Here is a 20,860-nt window from a genome sequence, read left to right as displayed (position 1 = left end):
ACCCAGGAAGAGGTTGCAGCTTTTAGACTGCACCTGGACATTTCTGAATGGTTAGTGGATACATGTAGTTGTGGAGTTACACTGATTCATCTGATTCTGGGGGATTTCCGTAAAAAATTAAATTAATCCACTGCTCTCGTCTCATCTGAGGCTGGGACTCTAAGTGTTCAGTGCTCATTTGTGCAGCCAACAACAGAACAGTTTGCATGATTTGCTCGAACTTTTGCCATTGCGTTTTAACTGGTTACACTGCTGTAAACCAAATGGCGGCACCGTGGGTGGAAATGCACAGATTAAAGGCCATTGCACACTGAGTCCGAAATTTTCGTATGCGTTTTTTCGTGTTCGTCAGCCTTAAAATTCGTCACGCACAGAAACCTTGCACACTGAGTCCGATGCGTTTTTATTAAACCTTTGCGGAAAAAAAACGCAAAAAAATACAAAATGGATTCATCAAGCAGTGAGGATGATTTTGACTTCTTAAAAAGAGAAAAAGAAAGAGGAAATATTGGGTCCATCCAATCCTGAGATTGCGCCGAGAGGAAGGAGAGTTTCACCTCCTTATCAAGGAGTTGTGAAAATATCCCGAGTGATTCAAAATTTACCTCAGAATGTCAGTGGAATAGTTTGATGCTTTGCTAGCGATACTGGAGCCACATATTAAAAAGAAGACCACCAATTTCCGTGAAACAATCGATCCTGAACAGAGACTGGCAGTATGTCTAAGGTATGGACACACACACACACGGCCGGCGGAAGCGCTGGGCGGACAGAACAGCTGTATACAGGTTATATTTTATACCCAAATAATGATGGATTTTGTCGTTCGCTTGTACGGTGGCTCTATATTGTCAAAAAACATCTCAAAATACTGGCTGTGGATGCGAAAAACGCAGAAAATCGAACCCGATCCGAATTTTTTTATTACGGACGAAAGTTTCGTAGACAGTGTGCAAGCGTGATTGACATAACGTGAGGTCGAATTTTTTTTTTTACGTCCGAAAATTTCGGATGCGAATTTCGGACTCAGTGTGCAATGGCCTTAAGGGGCGGTAATATTATAGGAAGATCCCCTTCCTACGTCAGAAGGGGAGCGAAATCTGATCGGCTTATTTTTTTTTACATGCCTGGAGTAGGAATGTGATGGTGAGGATATTTTAATCGATGGTTAATCGACGTGTGACAACATTGGTAATACCGGTATCACCGGCGGGGGCTTTTAGTAAAATGCGCGTGTCCGCACGTGCATTCATAATGATGCTGAGCAGAGCAGAGGAGCTCTGTTCTGCTCGCTCAACGCCATAAATATTTAAATTTCAAGTAATTGTGACCTCAGGATGTTTGCTATTGTCGGTAAAGGTTTTTATTATGATCGCTGTCTGTTACGGGCTTACTAGATACTATAACTTTGATGTTAGCATTGTCATTAGCAAACACGTTTGATTTCTGTAGTTGTTTGGCCGTTCCTCTGTCGGTTTTATTTGTGTAACTTACACTTATTTTATGTCACTAAGTCAACGCGTCTGATAATAGGCAATAAACGTTGCACATATCATGATCGAGCTAAAAAAAACGTTCTGATGTTTTCTTAGACAAGCAAAGGTAAACCGTCATTCTACCAGATGAATTTATAGACCTTGCTAATTTAACTTTAGACAAATATTAGCCTCCGATATATATATTTTTTATGCTCATGCCCACTCTCCCAAAAAAACACACAAAAAAACAAACACGAAAGCAGTAGTTCGCCTCGTTCATATCGTTCATTCCCGGTAAAAATACTAGTATGCATGACAACACAATACATTTTTAAACAAATCGCCATCAGCAAATATTGCTTTACTTAACTCGGTAGACATAACTGGTTTTGAAATAGCCGGTTCCTCTGCTCAGCTGGGTTGACAGCTGATCAGCTGGGTTGCTCGTGGCGAGGAACAACAGTTCGTTTTTACGACAGAGTGTTTGAAAGCATTTACTACCAGACACTAGGGGGGAGCTTCGTAGAGAAAAAACACTCAGGCTTGCCTGGTGTCCCTTTAATCTGCGATCACATAACAAAGGTTAATTTATGTACAGCCTTGTGGGCAGCTCGGGTGACCCGAGTTCGAGTTCCGGCTCGTGGACCTTTCCCAATCTCAGCCCTCCTTTCTCTTTTCCACTTTGCTTCCTGTCTACTCACAGTACTATCATAATAAAAAGGCAAAACCACCAAAAATAAATCTTTCAAAATAAATGAATAAAAAAGAAAATAATGTCAGATTACCTGTGGCACTTACAAATGATCGAATAGAGTAAAATAATTTAGCGTGCTGTCAGAGGGGAGGGCTCCGAGTTTGGAATCGAGCCCAAACCCAGAGTGCTCTCCTGTATCCCCGGCTGGGAATAGGAGGAACCAGCCAAGAGCGAGGAGTTGGGGTGGCGGAGGAATGCGGAAAACTGTCGAGGTAACTAGGTAAGTCGGCTGTGTATATATGTCTCCTCTCGAGTGGATTAGATAGACCATTTTAGCATGCTCCTCTTTGTTTATAAAGCATCATTTGTCACTCTGCAATCTCTTGGGATGCAGACATGTAAGAGGCTGACAATTAGCTGAACATATACTTGTTTAATAAGTGACACTTAGCCTACATAAAAAATAAAAAAATAAAAAATCTTTATCTGAATTTGACAACATTTTCATTTTAAAATCTCTATTTGAATATGGCAACATGATACCTCGCTCTACAATATTTCTGATTAAATCACTGACAGAGACCCATCCCCCATCAGCCAATCACTGTGTGCATTGTTAGTAAGCATGTTGACATCATCCATAGCAACGAGGTCAACCCCACCCTTTCTCTTGGCTTAAGACTTCTCTCTATTTCTCAGTAAAAGTTGGTCCCAGCAGTTTTGTGAATAGGTAAGAGTTAACCAGTCAACCTAAGAACTTTTCTGCTATTTAGGAGAACTCTTAGTGGTAAGATAAAATGTTTTGTGAATACGGCCCTTGTTTAATCTCATATAGGATGCATTTGGTTGAGTTTATTAACCCACTGGCAAAGCGCTTTAGTTTCAGCTCAAACGGCAATGCCTGACATTGACTATGATTGGGTTAAGACAGTCATATTCCTTTTATATTTTTCTTTTTCAAAAACATATATTATATAATTAATAATCCAGCCGTGTTATATTTTTCTCGTCATTTTTTTCAACAGTAGGTTGTAGTTTTTTTTGCATTGTTTTCTCTCCAAATTGTGGTACCCTTTGAAATGAAGAACAAAGTGGCATTGCAATTGTTAAACATTGAGAAAGGATATAAGCGTCAAATAATTGTATCAAAGTTAGATCTAAAACGCCAATAAACCTCACGTATTTCAGCAGTAAGCTGCCAAAGAGCAAAGACGTTTCTCTGGACAACATCTACAGTGGCAAAGTTGTGTGTAGGTCACTGCTGTTGTATTTAAGCCATTAATACGCTCTCCTGGGACAATTGCTGGAAGGAACGAGAAGGAAAGTAGAACCAAAGAGCAGCTTACCTGAGTCTGGATGCGGTTGAGTCCTCTGAACCACAGAATCTGTCCCCTGCGCATCTCCATCTCAGCGTGGTCAATTTCATCAGCACCTTCAGGTAGCACCTCATTAGTGATGTCCTCTTTGGGGATTCCGTGACCAGCCTCCTTCAGGAACTTGAGGCGGTGGGTAGGGACGGCAGTGACGAACTGGAGGAGGATGAGAAAAAAAAAAAGCTCATCAAATAGTGTGTGTATTTGAAGTCGTTTCATTTTAAGTCAATCATATCTTTAGGATAATTCATTCATTTCAATTAAATGGTTATAAAAATTCACTGATCAAATATTTGAATCCCAGCTGTTTTCAATTCAGTTATATCAACAAGGGTGTTTTATTGGTTGTATTTAGTATAAATGTATAATTTCTCTCTTCAAATTTTATTTTTAATCTGATTGAGATCATTATCATTTTTGTCAGATGAATACTGTTTTGACTGAAAATAAATCATGCTGTTATAATGTTCAAAAGACATCGGCCCCCTTAGCTTAAATGTAGACAGTTTCTGCTAAGAGTCTCACTGTAATTTAACCTCTTTAAATTCTAAAACTACAGTTTCAAAGGGGCATTCCAATACAGACACACATACACAAACACATGCCAGTCTCTACCACCTATGGTAGCTCTAAAATAGCTCCTGATATTTATTTGCAATCCCCCATGTAGGTGGCTCTGTTAAAGCGGTTTGAAACGAGACATCACTGAGACAACTTAAACATGGAGAAGAAGTAGTGTGTATTCTCTCTTCTATGTATCAAATTCCCAGTATCTGGTTTGTGAGGCCGCGCGTGTATGCGCACAAACAAATGCTTGCATGCACAAACACCAGCTGAGAAACCCAGTAGGAAGTGGCTTATGTGTGATGCAACTGCCAGAAGGAGCAGACTGCTTGCAGCTTTAAAGACTTTATCCGCACTTGATAACTTCCTCGGCCTTTTGATGACCTAACATGATGCGTCAGTCCTGCATACAGAGTTTTAAATGTACTGTAAGCATGGCTAAATGGAGGCAGAGGACCTTTCATGTGCTGCGGGGTTGATGAAGCTCTGTCCTCTTCTTTCTGAGCTGAACTTTGAAATGGCAGCAACCACTCTCTGGAATTGTGCAGCAAGTTGCCGTCTGCCAGCCTCCCTCGTTCCCTCCCACAGGTTTGAATTCACACACAGCTTCACCTCCCCCTCCCCTCCCCTGCCCTTCCGGTGGGATTGAAGAGAGAACTAAAGATGTTCCACATCACCCACGCGTGTGCATTCTGCTTTGTGCATAGTGATGTTTTCATTATTTCACCACTGACAAGCTTGTGGATCACTCTCTTTCGTGACTTTCGTCACCTGTAAATCTAATCTAACTTACTAGAATGCTAGTTTTTACTCTGATTTTTTATATTTACTAATGTTGTTTAGGCTATAAACAATCAACAGAGCTACTGATTAGTGATAAATAATGACGTACTGTAAGAATTTGCCTTACCTGGCCCCAGAGCAGCTCACCAACCCCGATGAACACACACCAGAGCCACTGATCGAGGGTGAGGGCTGTGCAAGAGAACGGCTTCCCTCCAAACTGCACAATGATGATCTGTAACAAGGTGTACTCCATTAGTCCAGCTATACTGTAGTAAAGCAATAAGCAACGAGAGACTGATTTATAGCGATTTCAACGCGCTTAAGCGGTGTTGTTTGGATTACTTTAAACCTCTGTAGTCAAGATGAAAATAGTTGTAACATATGGCCTCAGGTAGCTTTTTTGCTTTTATAATACAGAAGCAACAGAAGCACAGTTAAACAGTATATCCATAATACTATATCCATTATAAAAAAATCTACTCTACTATATGTAATACAATAAGCTTCAATGAAGAGACTCAAAGTTCCTTCGTTACTAGTTCTATAGTGACGTTTTAGACTCTCTTTAATGTGGTGTGACAGATCACTATATAGGCGCTTCAGTTTAAGCAGCAGCACACTAGTGAACGCGATCATCTCTTCCTAATAAACATGAATGAATATCTGAAGGCATGTTGAAAGATACAGTACAACTTACTGAAACGTATTATATTTTGTGTAATCGCTAAATCAGCGTTTCAACGGCAGAAAGACATCAGTAAAACAGCTTGTAAACAATGTCATGTAGCATTAAATTTACCTCAAGCAAGTAATTCAGCGTCCACAGCTTGTTAGTCAGCTAGAGAAACTCTTTCGCTGAATGTACGCACTATATTAGTCTATATATTCATTATATTTAACTTAACCTGTTACTGGTGTCTTGATTATTTAATGTATGTTTAAAAATGATGTCATGAAAATGACAGCCAGTGTGAAAATTATTATATTTCAACAACGAATTGGAGTAAAATCATAACTAATTAGATTTTTTTTTTTATAACCTGCAGAGCAAATGTTCCTAGTACGACCAAACAGAAAATGGGGTTCCGGTAGATTCCCTCAAACACATTCCTCTCTCCGTGGATCTTGCGGGCATTGATTTCGTTGAAGAGCTGCATCATGACAAAGACGTTGAAGATGATGGTGTAGTGTTCAGACGGCGGGGAGTGGAGAGGGGTGTTCCGGCCGCTATCAATGCTAAAGAACTTCTCACCTTTGGGGACAGAAAAATGTTTTCTGTAAATAAGTGATGTGAAAGTTCAAAATGCATAGTGTTGTATGTCAGGAGTGGCACTGATGGGAATGAGCAATAAATATGTGTTACTGTTCATAAAATAAAACTCTCCTGAAGCACTATGACATGCTTTAGATATAGTCTTTGATGTGATCTTGTAGGGAACAAAAACCAGTATAATACCAGGATCTACAGATAGGCTGTCTATTACTGGCAGGTTTTCACTATGAACTTCGGAATTGGGATGGAGGCCCGAAACTTTATTTATTTAACTTGAAAGCTTAACATGGAAAAAAATACTCTGCAAGAAAAATAGTTGCAATAATGGCCTTAAATTTTTATTTCTAGATCTACAAGAACTCAATATATATTTAAATTTTGCATATGGATATTTTAGAAAAGCCATGTCCAGAGATGACATGTAAACCCTCAGATCCATTTTTCTCTAGAAGGTTTTTCCATATCATGTCCAATACTGTAAAACATTTTATGGTAAAATGTATGGGTGCTAGAGGCAAATTCTGATGCTTTGAATATTGCAAATATAAATGCTAGTTGCTAAGCAACCATGCATCACATCAATCCTTTACACAAAATGCAATTAGCCAGTCCCTTCCTGCAGGGAGTTTTTACTATAGTTCAAAATGCCATAAAACTTAATTTTAACTTAATTCATCAAATTTGCCTAAACCTCATCATGAATACGGAAGCCTCTTACCAGCAAAGAGAAGAGTAAATGTGATGGTAAGTTGGTAAACGGCATGACCTAAAATGTTCTTCATCATAGTCCTGGAAATGAGTGGTTTGTTCCGGCCGTAAGGTCTTCTCAGTAGGAGCGATTCTGTTGGGGGTTCCGTTGCCAAAGCCAAAGAAGCCAGTGTGTCCATAATCAGATTTACCCACAACATCTGAACGGCTTTAAGTGGAGAGTCCTGCAGACACAACAAACCGAAGTGAGACTTCACAGAAAGGACATTACTACAGTTTTGTCATATGTAATGCAGTTAGGCAGGGACACAATAAGACTGTCCGGCTCCAGATTAGCCAAAGCCTGGCACCAGCTCTAAATGGCCACAGTATGTTTCAATAAATATAAAATACTTTGACTTTGCTTGAAGAGTTCTGTTATCATGGCTTATTATGAGGAATCGTCTCCCTAAATGTCATCCTTAGCCACCAAATACTCTGGTGTTTATTTTCCTGAAACCCAGCAATTTATTTTTAAACTTCTCTAGTGGTTATTTCTCTGAGAACATTTATGCATATTTTTAAGTCCTGATATTTATATTAAAGAGGACATCTTGGTATTTTTAGACATGCAAGGATAACGTTCTCTCCTTTGTTTATTTTATTTTTTATATTTTAACTATTTTAATTATAACAAATTTTGATCTCATCATCTAAGGAAAAAACTAAATTAAATTTATTTACAAGTTAATTACAGATAATTATATGAATTTTCAGTACTTTTTTTTTTTTTTTTTACCTGTAGCATCTTGCTTTATTTTTTATAAATGACCTGATGTACTCTACAAAATAAGTGAAATATCCCTTTTAAATTAATATTTTATTTCCTTCCCTCAAAAATCTGTTTTTATCTAAAAACACAAAATAATGATATAATGACATATAAAAAAGGAAATGCTGGGTCCCAGTTAAATTAGAGGATGTTAAATCAGGGTATCTGCACAATTTTTAAAGTCAAATTTAAGGCTTTTTAAGACCTTTTTAAGACCTGAAGAAATCTAAATTAATACCGTACATTAGGGATGCGCAATATTGACGAAAATATGTATCTAGATATTTTCAAAGTTTTGTTGATAATAATTAAATTATATTTTACTGATTGTATTTTTGTACTGGTACCCTGGCTGGTTTAGGCCTGTTGCTGACAGAAGACTCACGAAGATATTCATATTTTTTTATATTCTATGCAGTGGTCAGATCACAGTAGTGACCGAAATTAACATTTTTATTAAGGGGCAATATTTGCCACCTTAAATTGATTTCCAGGGGCATTTTCACCTATATATGGACATTGTTTCTAAACGTATTTATAGGTATGCATCACCTTTTATGTCAAATTCTAACATTCAAATTAAATTATATTAGAATAACACAGTACCAATGTCAAAATAAATCATTAAATTAAAATCCATCCTTGCAGTGCAGAGGTGACACAGAAGCGGCATCAAAACTGGCATTAGCCTACTAAATTTACACCATTTACAATTGCATAAATAAAGCTATTCAATATTTAAATATGAAATGATTTATAATTTTAACGTTTTAATTAAAGGATACTTTAAATATGAAACTGAAACCACCAGTAGGTGGCGGTAAGTCACTGTCTTAATAAGCGAGTTGTTGGAGTCATTTATTCAACCGATTTGATCAAACGGCTGATTCATTCAGAAAAACAAGTGATTGTTCATTGAATCGTTAAAATAATTCGTTCAAAACGCGGATTTCAGTAAAAAAAAAAAAAAAAAAAAAAATCATCGGCTTCATTATGAAATTCTCGTCGGCGATATAAAGTGAAAATTGACAATATTGTGTCCAAAAAGTAACTCACAATGTTAACTTTATTGTTAATTTAACTGTTGTATAAAATAAATAGCACATTTGCAATTGTGCAAAGGAAAACGGCACTCTTGCTCATGTGATATTCTAATATAACAACATATAATATAAATATAAGACAAAAACTCATTTGGGGACATCTATAACTGCACTGACAAATCACGCAGTGAAAGCAAGCCTGAGAGAAACGCGATGTCAGCTCGCACTCGCAGTGCCTCGTACATAGTTAAAACAATGATTACAATATCATCATAGTTCATAGACAATATCGCACACTCCTAAGCACATAAAGAATGAACTTACAATTGAACTGACATTTACTCGTTTTCTTCTCTCCTCTCGCGTGCAGGAGACAGACGTAGGCTAATATACTGCCGTAAGTGACGCGAATTGTCACATGAACAAGCAAATCCACCAAGATAGAATAAAAAAAATTATAAGAGCCGCTAATTAGATATTTTTAATTTCGAAAGCATTTAGATAAGTCTAAGTCAAAGTGTCATCTAAAATTTAAGACCTTTCATAAATAAAAATAAGACATTTTAAAAAAAATTATATTTAAGACTTTTTATGGCCTTAAATAAAAAAAAAATCTAATTTAAGACCTTTTAAGACTTTTTAAGGATCCGCGGGGACCCTGTAAATGTACCTGTGTGATGCAGGCCCCAGTGAAGGCAACAATCACAGCCACCACATTGACAGTCAGTTGAAACTGCAGAAACTTAGAGATGCTGTCATAGACATTACGCCCCCACATCACAGCTTTGACGATACTGGTGAAGTTGTCATCGGTAAGGATGATGTCAGAGGCCTCCTTTGCAACATCTGTCCCTGCAATTCCCTGTAAGATAAAGAACAAAGCTGTTTTTAGAGCGTATTTGTAAATATCAGAGCAGTCTAATGACTGAAGATGCAGGCTCATTCTCAGGAATGAGATGGATCCCATTAACAGGAAGGTTGAAAAAGGAAGAACCTTACCTAAGAACCTAATATAAATGTAAAACATTATTAAAAGTAAGTTTGCAGGTAGCGACATTTAATAAAGTAATCAAATGTAAAATAACACTGGCTAGTCTTCACTGTATAAATTAAGCATAGATTGATCCTTATTAAAGTCTTAAAAAGTTATTTAGTCAAGAGCAGTGAGTGATTTTCTCTTCGTCTTTTGTTCCTTGATTTACATTAATGACAGTATCACAAAAGCTGGCTTAATAGGCTGGTGTCACTTTAAGATCTGAAGCACGTGACGAGGATCCTGATCTGACATGCATCCGATGTCCTCACCACTCTTTGCATTCATTTAACACCCTTTAACTCATTGAAGTCTGTGGTTACGATGATACTCGACAAGCAAACATTTTGGCATACCTTTGTGTGTTTTTGTCGTTTAAGCGTGAAAGATAACTCAACTGTCGTGCTGTCTGAAGCACATTCTGTGCACATGAGTCCTATGTATGTGCATGTCAGACAGACAGAGATTCACAGACCTTGAATCAGTACAGTACCAGTTCCAGTACAGATTTAAGTTCTTATTTTTGAGTCTTATCGCGCTTGAATGGTTTATTAGCACTTGAATGAATGATAGCGTGATCATATACTGTAGCGCAGCCAATGAATGGCAGAACTGATCCTGTGTTAATTATTTAATTAACTGAAAAAACAGCCCTAATTTTTATATAATCAAACAAACATACATTATATGTATTTATTATATTCTTTAGCTCACTCGGTTCCTCTCCGTCCACACCTGTGCTCGTCATCAGTTGTGACTCTATGCTTGCTCGTCCTTTCCACCAACATCATCACCCTCCACACTTTGTTTTTTTAAGTAATCAGCTATTGACCTCTTCATTTTTAGACGATTTAATGCCTAAATTTCCTGAATTCCTAATTTGCGAGTTTTATCATCCGTGTACGTGACTGATAATAGGGACTTTAAGCAGCAGCTGCTGACACAAAGGCAACAGCGTTCTACTACGGGAGAGTAGCAGATTTGCCGAAGTCGATAATACGTGACAGATTAGATAAGTCCCTAATGCAAGTGCAGGTAGGCAGACACCGTTTGTGTGCGTGACCATGCACTAGCACAAATGCAACCACGTCAAATTTCAAACTCGCACATTCTCAAAAATGGTCGCAGTCTGGAGCCCTGCCTGACCATGCGATGATTAAAGTTAATTTTAAATATGCAAAAATGTGGAGCTACCGAGTCTAAATGCGGAAGCAACCGTACGTCGAGTCCATTGCACATAGAAGTGCAGATTCAAAGAGAACTTAGAAAAAGTGAGATAATAACATTGTTTTAAATAATACAATTTTGTTAAATGCCTGACAGTTAAAATAATTCTGGTCTTCTCAGGTCCTCTCAACCCGACCCGTGTCCGAGCGCTCAAAGTTTTGGACCCGAACCCGCTTGAGTCTCAGGTCAGACCTCACGTTTTTGGATTGAAGTGGACCCAAGTGGACCTCTAGTGCGCACACTAAACTTCCCACACAGTGCTTGAGTAAGTAATTGAGTTCCATTTCACGTCTTCTTGAGTTTGAATATTTAAATAGGCAACTGTCCTGAGCGTCGTTCATGTTCTCACAACATTGCACTGATAAAATTCATAAAAATGTTACCGGTCAACTGGCTCTTGACATCTTTTCAAATACTCACCAACGCCGCTTTTTACTCGCATTTGACGCTTGTCAAGTGTTCATTTTAGGCCCTGGTTTTATATAAAGATATTTCAACTAAATGAAGATTCGGTGAAAAGACTGAAGAGGTATTTATGCAAACTCAAACAGCACAGCAAAATGATGAACCAAATTAAAACCATATATTTGAGCTTCAGGGTGTCTATTTCTGAAACAATTAACCATGCCTGCCCTCATCCTAACCTAATGTCCTTTAGTCAGTTGTCTGCACAATTGCACCACCTACAGCTTTTGAAAGAGACACTTCTTAGACTTCTCAGACTCTCTATATAAGTGTTTGAGTGAGAAGCACAAATTAAAACACATTTTCTGGAAGCACCAATTCATTTTATCATTGCTTAAGTTGTGGGGTCATCTGAGCAACAAGCAGGGGTCAGCCACTTATCAGCATGCCGCGATGATGCCCTGAGGCATTCTGGCTTGGTGCAAAGCAAGAGATATTGGGTAAGGATTAGGACGTAACCTCTGTGGTTATTAAAGCAATCTTTGCTACAGTATAACATTGGCTGACAAACCCTCATTGAACAAGCCACTCACCCTGCAACAAACTCTCACAATAAAAAGACAAATTAGCAACAAGGCAGTCATTTTATTAGCAAAACAAAGTGGCTTGAACAGACTAGTGAAAATCAAGAGTATATGCACAATATGCTTGTATTAAACCAGTATCTTTTATGCGGTAACGGTACGATTTGAAACACACACACACAAAAAAAAAAGATTTACCATAGCAAAGCCAACATCTGCCTTTTTAAGGGCAGGACCGTCGTTAGTGCCGTCTCCAGTCACAGCCACCACCTGTCTTGTTTCTCCAACTGTGCTGTCAATGATGCCTAAAAGACAACAACATAGGAACTGCATCAGGGTAAACCAAAATATATGTGACATAGGGCTCATAATAATGGGAGGAAACCCCAACTCCCCTCCAGTGGGTAACTTATTTAATATTATAATACATTGGTGTATTACAAAACAGTGAGGTCAGCTGTGAAAGTGTGGACTAAAATCTCACCTAACTATTCGTAAAAATCTCACCTTTAACCAGAGTGTGTTTGTCTGTTGGGGAAGAACGAGCAAGAACACGCAGTTTGGGCCAGACCTTGTCAAGACGCTCTTGCTCAACCTAAAGATAAAGGCAACACTAAAAAAAGCACTTTCTATGTCGCTTCAGACATCTGTAGTTAAAGTGCTGCAACATTTTACCTCTCCTTGGTCATTGCGAATCTGCTGGTTGAACTCTTTACCCTCCATGCACAGGAAGTCCTCCCCAGGCAGCAGGATTCCACATTTGGTGGCGATGGCACGGGCTGTGTTGATGTTGTCTCCAGTGACCATACGGACCGTGATGCCTGCTCGCTGACATTTAGAGATAGCCTCAGGAACCTGCACACCAGAGGAATAGGAGGACCATTATTTGGTTTGGTACAAAGCAGGTTGGGCAGCCACTGCCATGTCATTATCCATTCAGACACTCCAGTGTAGAATTTGGTGATAAATGGATTTCTGGCAAAAACGAATAAAAATATCAATGCAAAATATTGGATTATATAACTTAGAAATGACTTATCAAGAGTCAAATAAAAAAAAATGTTCCTAGTTGCTCAATAATGACGAAATCTAGGATAAAAGAACGCATCAACAAATAATCCAACATATTCTTTGTCAGGGATAGCTGAGCAGGGAAATACAGGTAGGTAATAGTACAAGAACTTCATGTAGCCAAATGTGCTTCAGCAACCTAAGTTTTAATTCACACCTCTAAATTTCTATCATTTTAGCCACTTTCCACCACTTCTTAAAAAAACACACACACACAAAAACCCCAGGAAGAATTAATTTTAAAAATAAATATAATAATTGATATGATAATTAATATAAAAAATAAATGCTGAGATCAGAGCATTTTCTGTACTGCTTAATTTTGTGATTTAATTGAAATTAACACAAAAATAAAAAATAGTCACCACCACATTGTTCTTCACTTTGTCTTAAAAAAATAAAAATCAGGATGGATGGATGGACAAGGGTTGGTAGTGGGTACCGAAACCTGGTTTCGAAAGTTCATCTCGGTGCCACTTAAATGCCTCAGCTGACGGTTGAAATATTTGCGCTGAAATATCCAATATCCATTGCCCTCTGGTTCTCCGAAACGGACGTAAGCAGCACCATCATCGCTAATTAACCCTTTGACGCGTACGGTCGATCACACTGATAAGCAGCACCAATGATTAGAACATTCAGATCACGTGATCATCAACTTCTAAATTCAAATTCAAAGTAGTCTAAATACAAAACACAACAAGTTTACATAAATTCACAATAAAACCTAAGCCACCTAACCCAAATACAATAATTTAACACAAAATAACACTACAGTACTAATAACAGCAAAGTAGTCTGTATTCTTGGTATGCTACAAACCAGCTTTAAATTTAAGAAATGTGAAATTACTTTTCACATTTTTAGCCTTCTCTGGCCAAATACGACACATCTCCTGACTTATTGTATGTCCTGCACAAGGTGAGCATTATTTTAGAACGCATCACCTTAAATGCCGTGACGCGAAACCCCTCGTGGAAGAAGAACGCCGTCATGTTTACAACTGTGACAATGAGCGTTCATCAGGATCAACTGAATGCTGGATTTTCAAAAGTACGTGAGGTTTGCGGCTCTATTGTTGCAGTAAACTTGCACAACATTCTTGAATGAATAATTTATTAGATGTACGCCGGTCTGTTATTGTATGGACATCGACTTTACATTTTCACACTAAACATGACGCGGAACAAATAACGAACTGTGATTGGTTGCGTTATGTCATTCAGTCCTTGGCTGATATTTTTATTCTTAAATACATGTAACCCAGGATTTCCACCAACTGCGGAACGGCTCCGCTGCATGTCGGCTCCGTGCTCCGCCGTCCTTCAATACCCACCAGGTCCGGATTTGTTGCGGAACGGCTGCGGCCATAACTGACAGATAAAGTCACGAGGACCCACGAGATCTCGCGAATTCACGTATGATCGCGCAATATAAGTGCTGAATTGCTGCGGAGCTCTCCGGCATCCGGCAAAAATAGAAGCTCTGCATATCTGCTCCGGAGGGCTGCGGATCGCCGGAGTCAGAACGCAGCCGTTCCACAGTCAGTGAAAATACACACATTGACTTTAATGGAAACCTAATGACTCGCAGCCGTTCCGCAGTTGGTGGAAATTAGGGGCAAGTGAATGTGTTCAAATCTTTATAATGATCATGATTCATGTTAGTTGATCTATAACGCACAATGGGCGTTAGTAGCCTACGCACCGCAGTTCATAGAATTGTATCTGTCAGGCTACAACGCTTCAATTCATCCACTTCTCACATTATACATTAAAGTAAGTGGCTGGTGAAGTGTGAGAAGAAGAGTCAATTTTATAGTTACCTACACAATGTGTATATAAACACATCATCAATTTATAATTGAAAGAATTGTTATTGCCACTTCCGTATACATCAGTGTGTATATTGTATGTTGTTGTGATATAATATGACAGCGCTGAGAACGTCTGTCTCTGGCTCAGTGCCAGCCAACGCGCGAATACAGATTTGAATTTAGAAGTTGATGATCACGCGATCTGAACATAAAGCACACCAGTGTGAGGGTTAACTAGCAATCACATGCGGTGATGATGTTTCGCACGTCCGTTGTGGAGAACCAGAGGGCAAATATTTCAACCGACAGCAGAGGCATTTAAGTGGCACCGAAATGAGGCACAGAAATCTGCGTTTTGATTCTGTCCGGTTACTTAGGTACAGGTTCCATATCGGTGCCCGGTTTCAGTACCCAACCCTAATCAGTTGTCATTTTTTTTGCCATACCAGCATCTATGGCTATTTTCATGGCAAGATCGATGCATTTTAAAAGAAACAAATAGTGGTAACATACATTTGTAATGAAAATCATCTTGTGTAAACAGTCTGATCATGTATACACTCAAAAAGATAACTTGTAAAAAATATTTTATTTATGATTGGATTGACTTCATATGGCATATTATTAATGTAGCTGTGGCATCCTGCAGTAATAAATTATATTTATGAAATGTTTTTATATATTATAAAGGCTTGTCCCCATGGAAAAGAGACCTCCTGCATTTGGGTGTCATTATGGACTTTATGGCCAAAGGCAAGACAAAATTCTTCCTCAGTGTCATTCCTGGCCTCAGATCAGTGAGAGTCACTGTTTGTCAGTTTGCGGTGCTTGTTAAGTCGTAAGGGTACCAAGACTACCGGTACTTAAAGCATGAAGGTAAAGCATGAAGGGGCTGGATCTAGAGGTTTTGTGTGTGTGTGTGTACGTGTGTGTATGCTGGAGTCCTATGTAATTATCCTCACTCAAGTCTTGCAAGGAATCACATACCCGTAATTAGAACCAATAAGCTCATTTATTTATAGATAATTAAAAACCTCCCAATGTTTCCATGGACAGAGATGCTGCACAATTAATGCATGTGAAAAACATGTTGCATGATGCAAAGAAACTAGTGTGTGCATTACTACAATTTTAGAATTGGCTCTTGTCTTGCCCGTGACAGCAGAAATAAACTAGACAAGCTACAGATTGCTCTGATCATTACTGCAAGAGAGTGATTCTCACTAGGGTAAAAACATTCAAACCCATCTTATCATCGCTACATGACTCTACTATTCCATTTCAAAGCTGTAAATGGGAGAGCGCCACTATCAGACTGCTACCTTAACATAATATTGTCCTCTGCATCAATTCAAGTCATAAGTTACAATCTTTTACTGGCTGTGCATTAAATTCAATAAAATAAAAATAAATTTAACCTAAATATCAGTCATGCGTTCAATTATACAATTATATATGCCACCTCATTTGAGGGAAGCCGACGTCAATTCTGCACTGATCCAATATCCATAATCAAAAACAGCACAATCATGCTACCTGTCATACTTATTTTAAAGGAATTAGGTCAGTTTGTTGCTCCACCGATGAGGCTATTCCTGTCCACACTTTGACATAGTGTTAGACACTCTACAAATAATTCATCATCATCACATGATAAGCACGGTCAATACTTTTTCATTACATGAAATGTGGTGGGTTGCTCCTGTCGAGACAAGCCGTCCCCTAATGCTTGTCATGTCTCATTACTAATGGAGGCCTGAAGTATACAAATGTCCAGCCCTGCACTATGGACAAGCACATTGCTATCAGCAAAAAGCAAACTGGATAAATTTTCTCACCTCAGGACGGACAGGGTCTTCAATGCCCACAACACAAATGCAGGTCAGGTCATTCAGAATGTCAGCCTCGTTTTCCCAGTCTGGCTCAGTAGTGAAGTCCCTCATGGCTACGCAAATGGTCCTTAACCCGTCACAGGCCATTGGCTCGATCACTTTCTGCACCATCTCATCCCGATCTTTGGCCTTGAAGACACGTTGCTGTCCTGAAGCATCAATGATATTGGAACACCTGACAGACAAGAGAAAGGTTTAATAAACACAACAAACAATCATTACAGTTTACTGCAGGAGGAAGATGAAACTATCTTTTAAAAAATAACTCAAAAAGGTAAAAAAAACAGAGGAAGAAAGGGAAATAAAGGGGTCATATAAAACAATTAAATTTGACTCCTGTCATGACCATTTATAATAAAAAAAATAGCCAATTCTTTTGCTGCTGTTCCTTTAAGAAATTCCTCTTAAACCGGCAACACACTACACACGACTGTCAGGCAGATTATTAATGTAATTTGGTCGATACGACTGATCATGCTCAAACGGACAGAGTTTGTTCCAATTGTTTATAGTCATGTAGTGTGCGGTGTCTAAAGATTATAGTCTAAAATGTAAAACCAGCTGTTGCCAGTCATCCTCACAAAGATTTTATTTTATTAAGATTTTAAGATTTATTAAGATTTTATTAAACGTTTAATATTAGCGACTGGTGCCGATAACTATGCTGTGGAAATGCATTCCCAGTCAAACATCATTCATCCTTATTTTTGTAATATTGTCAAACATATATTTTTTATAATATTTAAAGTTTCTTTCAGAATATTTCATTAGTTAACATAGCAAGTTAATTGTTTTCAGGCAATTCATTCAGTTCTGTAAAAATTCTGAATAAGCAGTGATTTCTCTCATTTAAAAAAAATAATATTAAGAAGCTATCCTTTTATTTCAACCTGGAGTCTAATAAAAGTTAAACAGAAAAAAATGAATGGTAGCTTATGTAGGCTATATAACTGCACTTGTTTCTGAATCACAAACATGACATTTGTAAATAAAATAATTTTAAATATACGTTAATTATATCTAATATATTTGAGGAAATAGTTCCTTGAATATCTCTGCAGCTCTTCTGTCAAATGAAGTCATGCTTTCAGAGTTTCCAGTGTCGGCAGTTCCATTAAATAGTATTGGGGGAGTTGTACATTTACTGTAGACTGATAAAAATGAAATTAAAATATACAAATAACCTTCTGTTTCAGAATAAATAAAGCAATATTTTATCTTTTTTTCCAACCACTAACTGGTAACACTGGAATTGGAACAAAAAAAATAGCCTAGCGTTTTTGCTCAGAACAAACCAATTCCTTTTCACAGGATTCATACACCTTTTCCAAGGTCAAATTCAAGCACTTTTCAAACACTTTCAAGGTCCATTTTAAAGCTTTTTCCAGCACTTTACATCACCGTAAATTACCAATACAAAGTCAAAATTATTATTTAGTGTTTTTATCACATTTAAAGAGATAATGCTAATAAACAGCCAAAATTGTGTTTCGTAATAGCAGAAGGATCAGATATTTAAGCAAATAACAGCAAAGTTTTATTTTTCAAAATGTATCACTAAGTAGATAATGCCTATGAATACTACTTTTCATTATATTAATGTCCAAATATTGCTTCCCAGATAATGTGATTCTCAGGCTGTAAAACTGAAGTAATTTCAAGGGCTGAAAATATAAAGACATAGGATTTGAACAGAAATATTTTACAGGCCTTGGTTTTAGGACACATTCTTGAGTTAGACAAGGTTTGAACAAAATCTGAGACACTGCAACAACAACCTGTAATTCCATTTTAACCCAGAAGACTAATAAATAGACCTGCCTGATAAATAGCCTATATTAATTGAAAGAAAAAATGATGTATTTTCATTGCCAAGACTATCTACTGGAATAAAGCAGTGTGAATATTGCATAAGCCCATCCTCAACCTTACAGTAGGCTACTTGTATGACACTCCATCTGACACGATTTCTGTTCAGCAATCTATAATTGTTGTTATGCACTGGGCTAACGTTTGCAGGTTTTAAGTTGCGGGTAGTTAACATTACATTTACTGTGCTGTAACTTTGGCTATGTTCACTGCATATTCAGGACGTTTTGTTGCTGGGTCGACCAAAGCGGAGTGCAGCACTGGCGAGCTCGCGCCCACGCCACGGTCAAAGTTAAAAATAGTTCAACTTTTCCCGCTGCGCTCTGTGACGATTACTCGCGCGGCCAATAAAAACAGTGCATTCAAACAAGCGTGGAAATCAAAATGAAAAGTCCGCCTACTTTTGCTGTCCAGCGTAGCGCAAATCGCTCTGTATCTGAAGGGCTACATTTTATTTCTCCATTTAATAAACAAACTATTCAGTCAGGTAGGTATTTGTTGTGAAAGAAATAGTTACAATTTCAAGCATTTTATCCAAAATGTACACAACACAAAACACAACATCAAAATGCAAGCATTTTCAAGGATTTCAAGCACCCATACGAACCCTGTTTTTAATGCCTGATTTGAGAATAGCAGTCTACATTACTGCTTTATAGTTTCTTTTTTTTTTCTTCTTTTTTTTACAGCACTAGAAATGTTGTAATTAATTAAATGAATCAGGAAATACATAATGAAATGTGTCTATAGGCAATGACGGCAAAAAGAAAACGTGAAAGAGAAACGAAATAAATGAAACCACCAGTGTTGTAGGCATGGTTTTTCCATTTTAGTTTTTTTGCACAAATTGCACTGCAGATAAGTAGTGGCAGCTGTCTGTTGACATCAATGTTTGTTTCGGTACAAGATCTCGCACAGTTGAGTTCGCCAGAATGTTCCATCATGACTCATCAATCGTTAAGTGTGTTGTGTAGTATAGTGGACTGACTAGGTTTGTGCTTCTCTCTGACTGTCAAAGACTAAAATATGCTCCAGTCGATGGAAACAGTCTTTAAGTGTGTTAAGTTAAGTCATAGAATGTCTCAGCTAGTCATTAAGTGTGTCCCCAGCTTTACATGTTTCGGGTTTATGACCCAAGGACTTCAGAAGTAATTTTTGCTGCTTTATTTCAATAAATGGTATTTTTGGATTGAGAGTTTATCTCAAAAGATCAAGTAAACTTTGATATGACCCCTTTAAGAGTGTGAAGATTAGTGTATTTAGCATACTTGCGCAGAACAATCTCAGAGGCGCCCTTGCTGTACATTCGGAAGCCGGGACCATTGGCATTCTTTAGTACGGTGCTCATACTCTTCCGGCTGGAGTTGAATGTGTAAACCTTATAAAGCTTCTCCTCAGGAATCTCATCTCTAATAGGCTGATAGTCCCTCTTCAAGTTCATCACCAGACCAAGAAGGGAACACTCTGTCTTATTACCCACGTGCCTTGGCAGACCTCCCTCCTTCTCTGGGGGCTATGGGAAAGAAAGATAAATTGTGAATAGCAGGCAAGAAAGGTTCAAGAATAGTAATAAATGAATTAAGGCTATCAATCGTTGTAAAAAATCTCTGTAAAAATAATGAATCCCGAATTGATTTCATTAAATATGACAATTATTTTATCAAATTAATTCTATGTAATTACATGTTTTATATATATTTGCTGAGAAAAGGCCCCAAACGAAGATAACTAAAATATATTGTGGCAGACAAGTCTAGCTTTGAACAGACATGTGTTGGTACCATACAGACAGTATTGGCTGAAGACATAAATCTGTCTAGCCACAATGCATTTCACAATTTGTGTTGTCAATCTGTTTCAGGTGGACCAAGTCATTCAGACCAGTGTTTTTTTATTAACATTTTTACTTTTCATTTTACTTTCGTTCTTAATTTAGTAACGTCATGTGCTTTTCTCATTTTAATTTTTCATTCATTTACTTTTTAAAATATTACTAATTACGTTTAATTTAAGTTATAGTTAATTAATTCCGTTTTAGTGCTTCTACAAAGTTTGTTGTCAAGGCACCCTTTCAGATAATTTTTTTATCTTATATTGATATTGATCATTTTATTTCAGCTTTATTCCATTTAACAATAATAAAAAAATAAAAAAAATAATAATATATATATATATAGTTTAATTTATGATACCCTAGTTCAGACAGGATGTGGTGTTGTATCCCGTCTGATAT

General features: G+C 37.6%; 2 protein-coding genes across 5 annotated transcripts in view; one reads left to right on the top strand and one right to left on the bottom strand.

The window, feature by feature from the left end:
* The window catches only part of atp2b4 (ATPase plasma membrane Ca2+ transporting 4), a 130,463-nt gene that overhangs the window by 18,180 nt on the left and 91,423 nt on the right, over window positions 1–20,860 (bottom strand). For all 4 annotated transcript variants that reach the window (XM_082156097.1, XM_082156094.1, XM_082156096.1 and 1 more), the window contains 10 exons: window positions 19,896–20,140; window positions 16,705–16,933; window positions 12,655–12,834; window positions 12,487–12,574; window positions 12,178–12,284; window positions 9,401–9,592; window positions 6,887–7,100; window positions 5,936–6,147; window positions 5,020–5,127; window positions 3,519–3,701 (listed from right to left, as the gene is read on the bottom strand). In XM_082156097.1, the coding sequence (XP_082012223.1) occupies window positions 3,519–3,701; window positions 5,020–5,127; window positions 5,936–6,147; window positions 6,887–7,100; window positions 9,401–9,592; window positions 12,178–12,284; window positions 12,487–12,574; window positions 12,655–12,834; window positions 16,705–16,933; window positions 19,896–20,140 (1,758 nt within the window). The remainder of the gene's footprint in view (window positions 1–3,518; window positions 3,702–5,019; window positions 5,128–5,935; window positions 6,148–6,886; window positions 7,101–9,400; window positions 9,593–12,177; window positions 12,285–12,486; window positions 12,575–12,654; window positions 12,835–16,704; window positions 16,934–19,895; window positions 20,141–20,860) is intronic.
* The window catches only part of LOC309488098 (uncharacterized protein), a 200,358-nt gene that overhangs the window by 158,299 nt on the left and 21,199 nt on the right, over window positions 1–20,860 (top strand). The window lies entirely within an intron of this gene.

Source organism: Leuciscus leuciscus (genome assembly GCF_965113295.1).
Source record: "Leuciscus leuciscus genome assembly, chromosome: 23".
Lineage (NCBI taxonomy): Eukaryota > Metazoa > Chordata > Actinopteri > Cypriniformes > Leuciscidae > Leuciscus > Leuciscus leuciscus.
The sequence above is the reverse complement of the archived record's forward strand: the minus strand, read 5'-3'. Positions and strand labels throughout refer to the sequence as shown.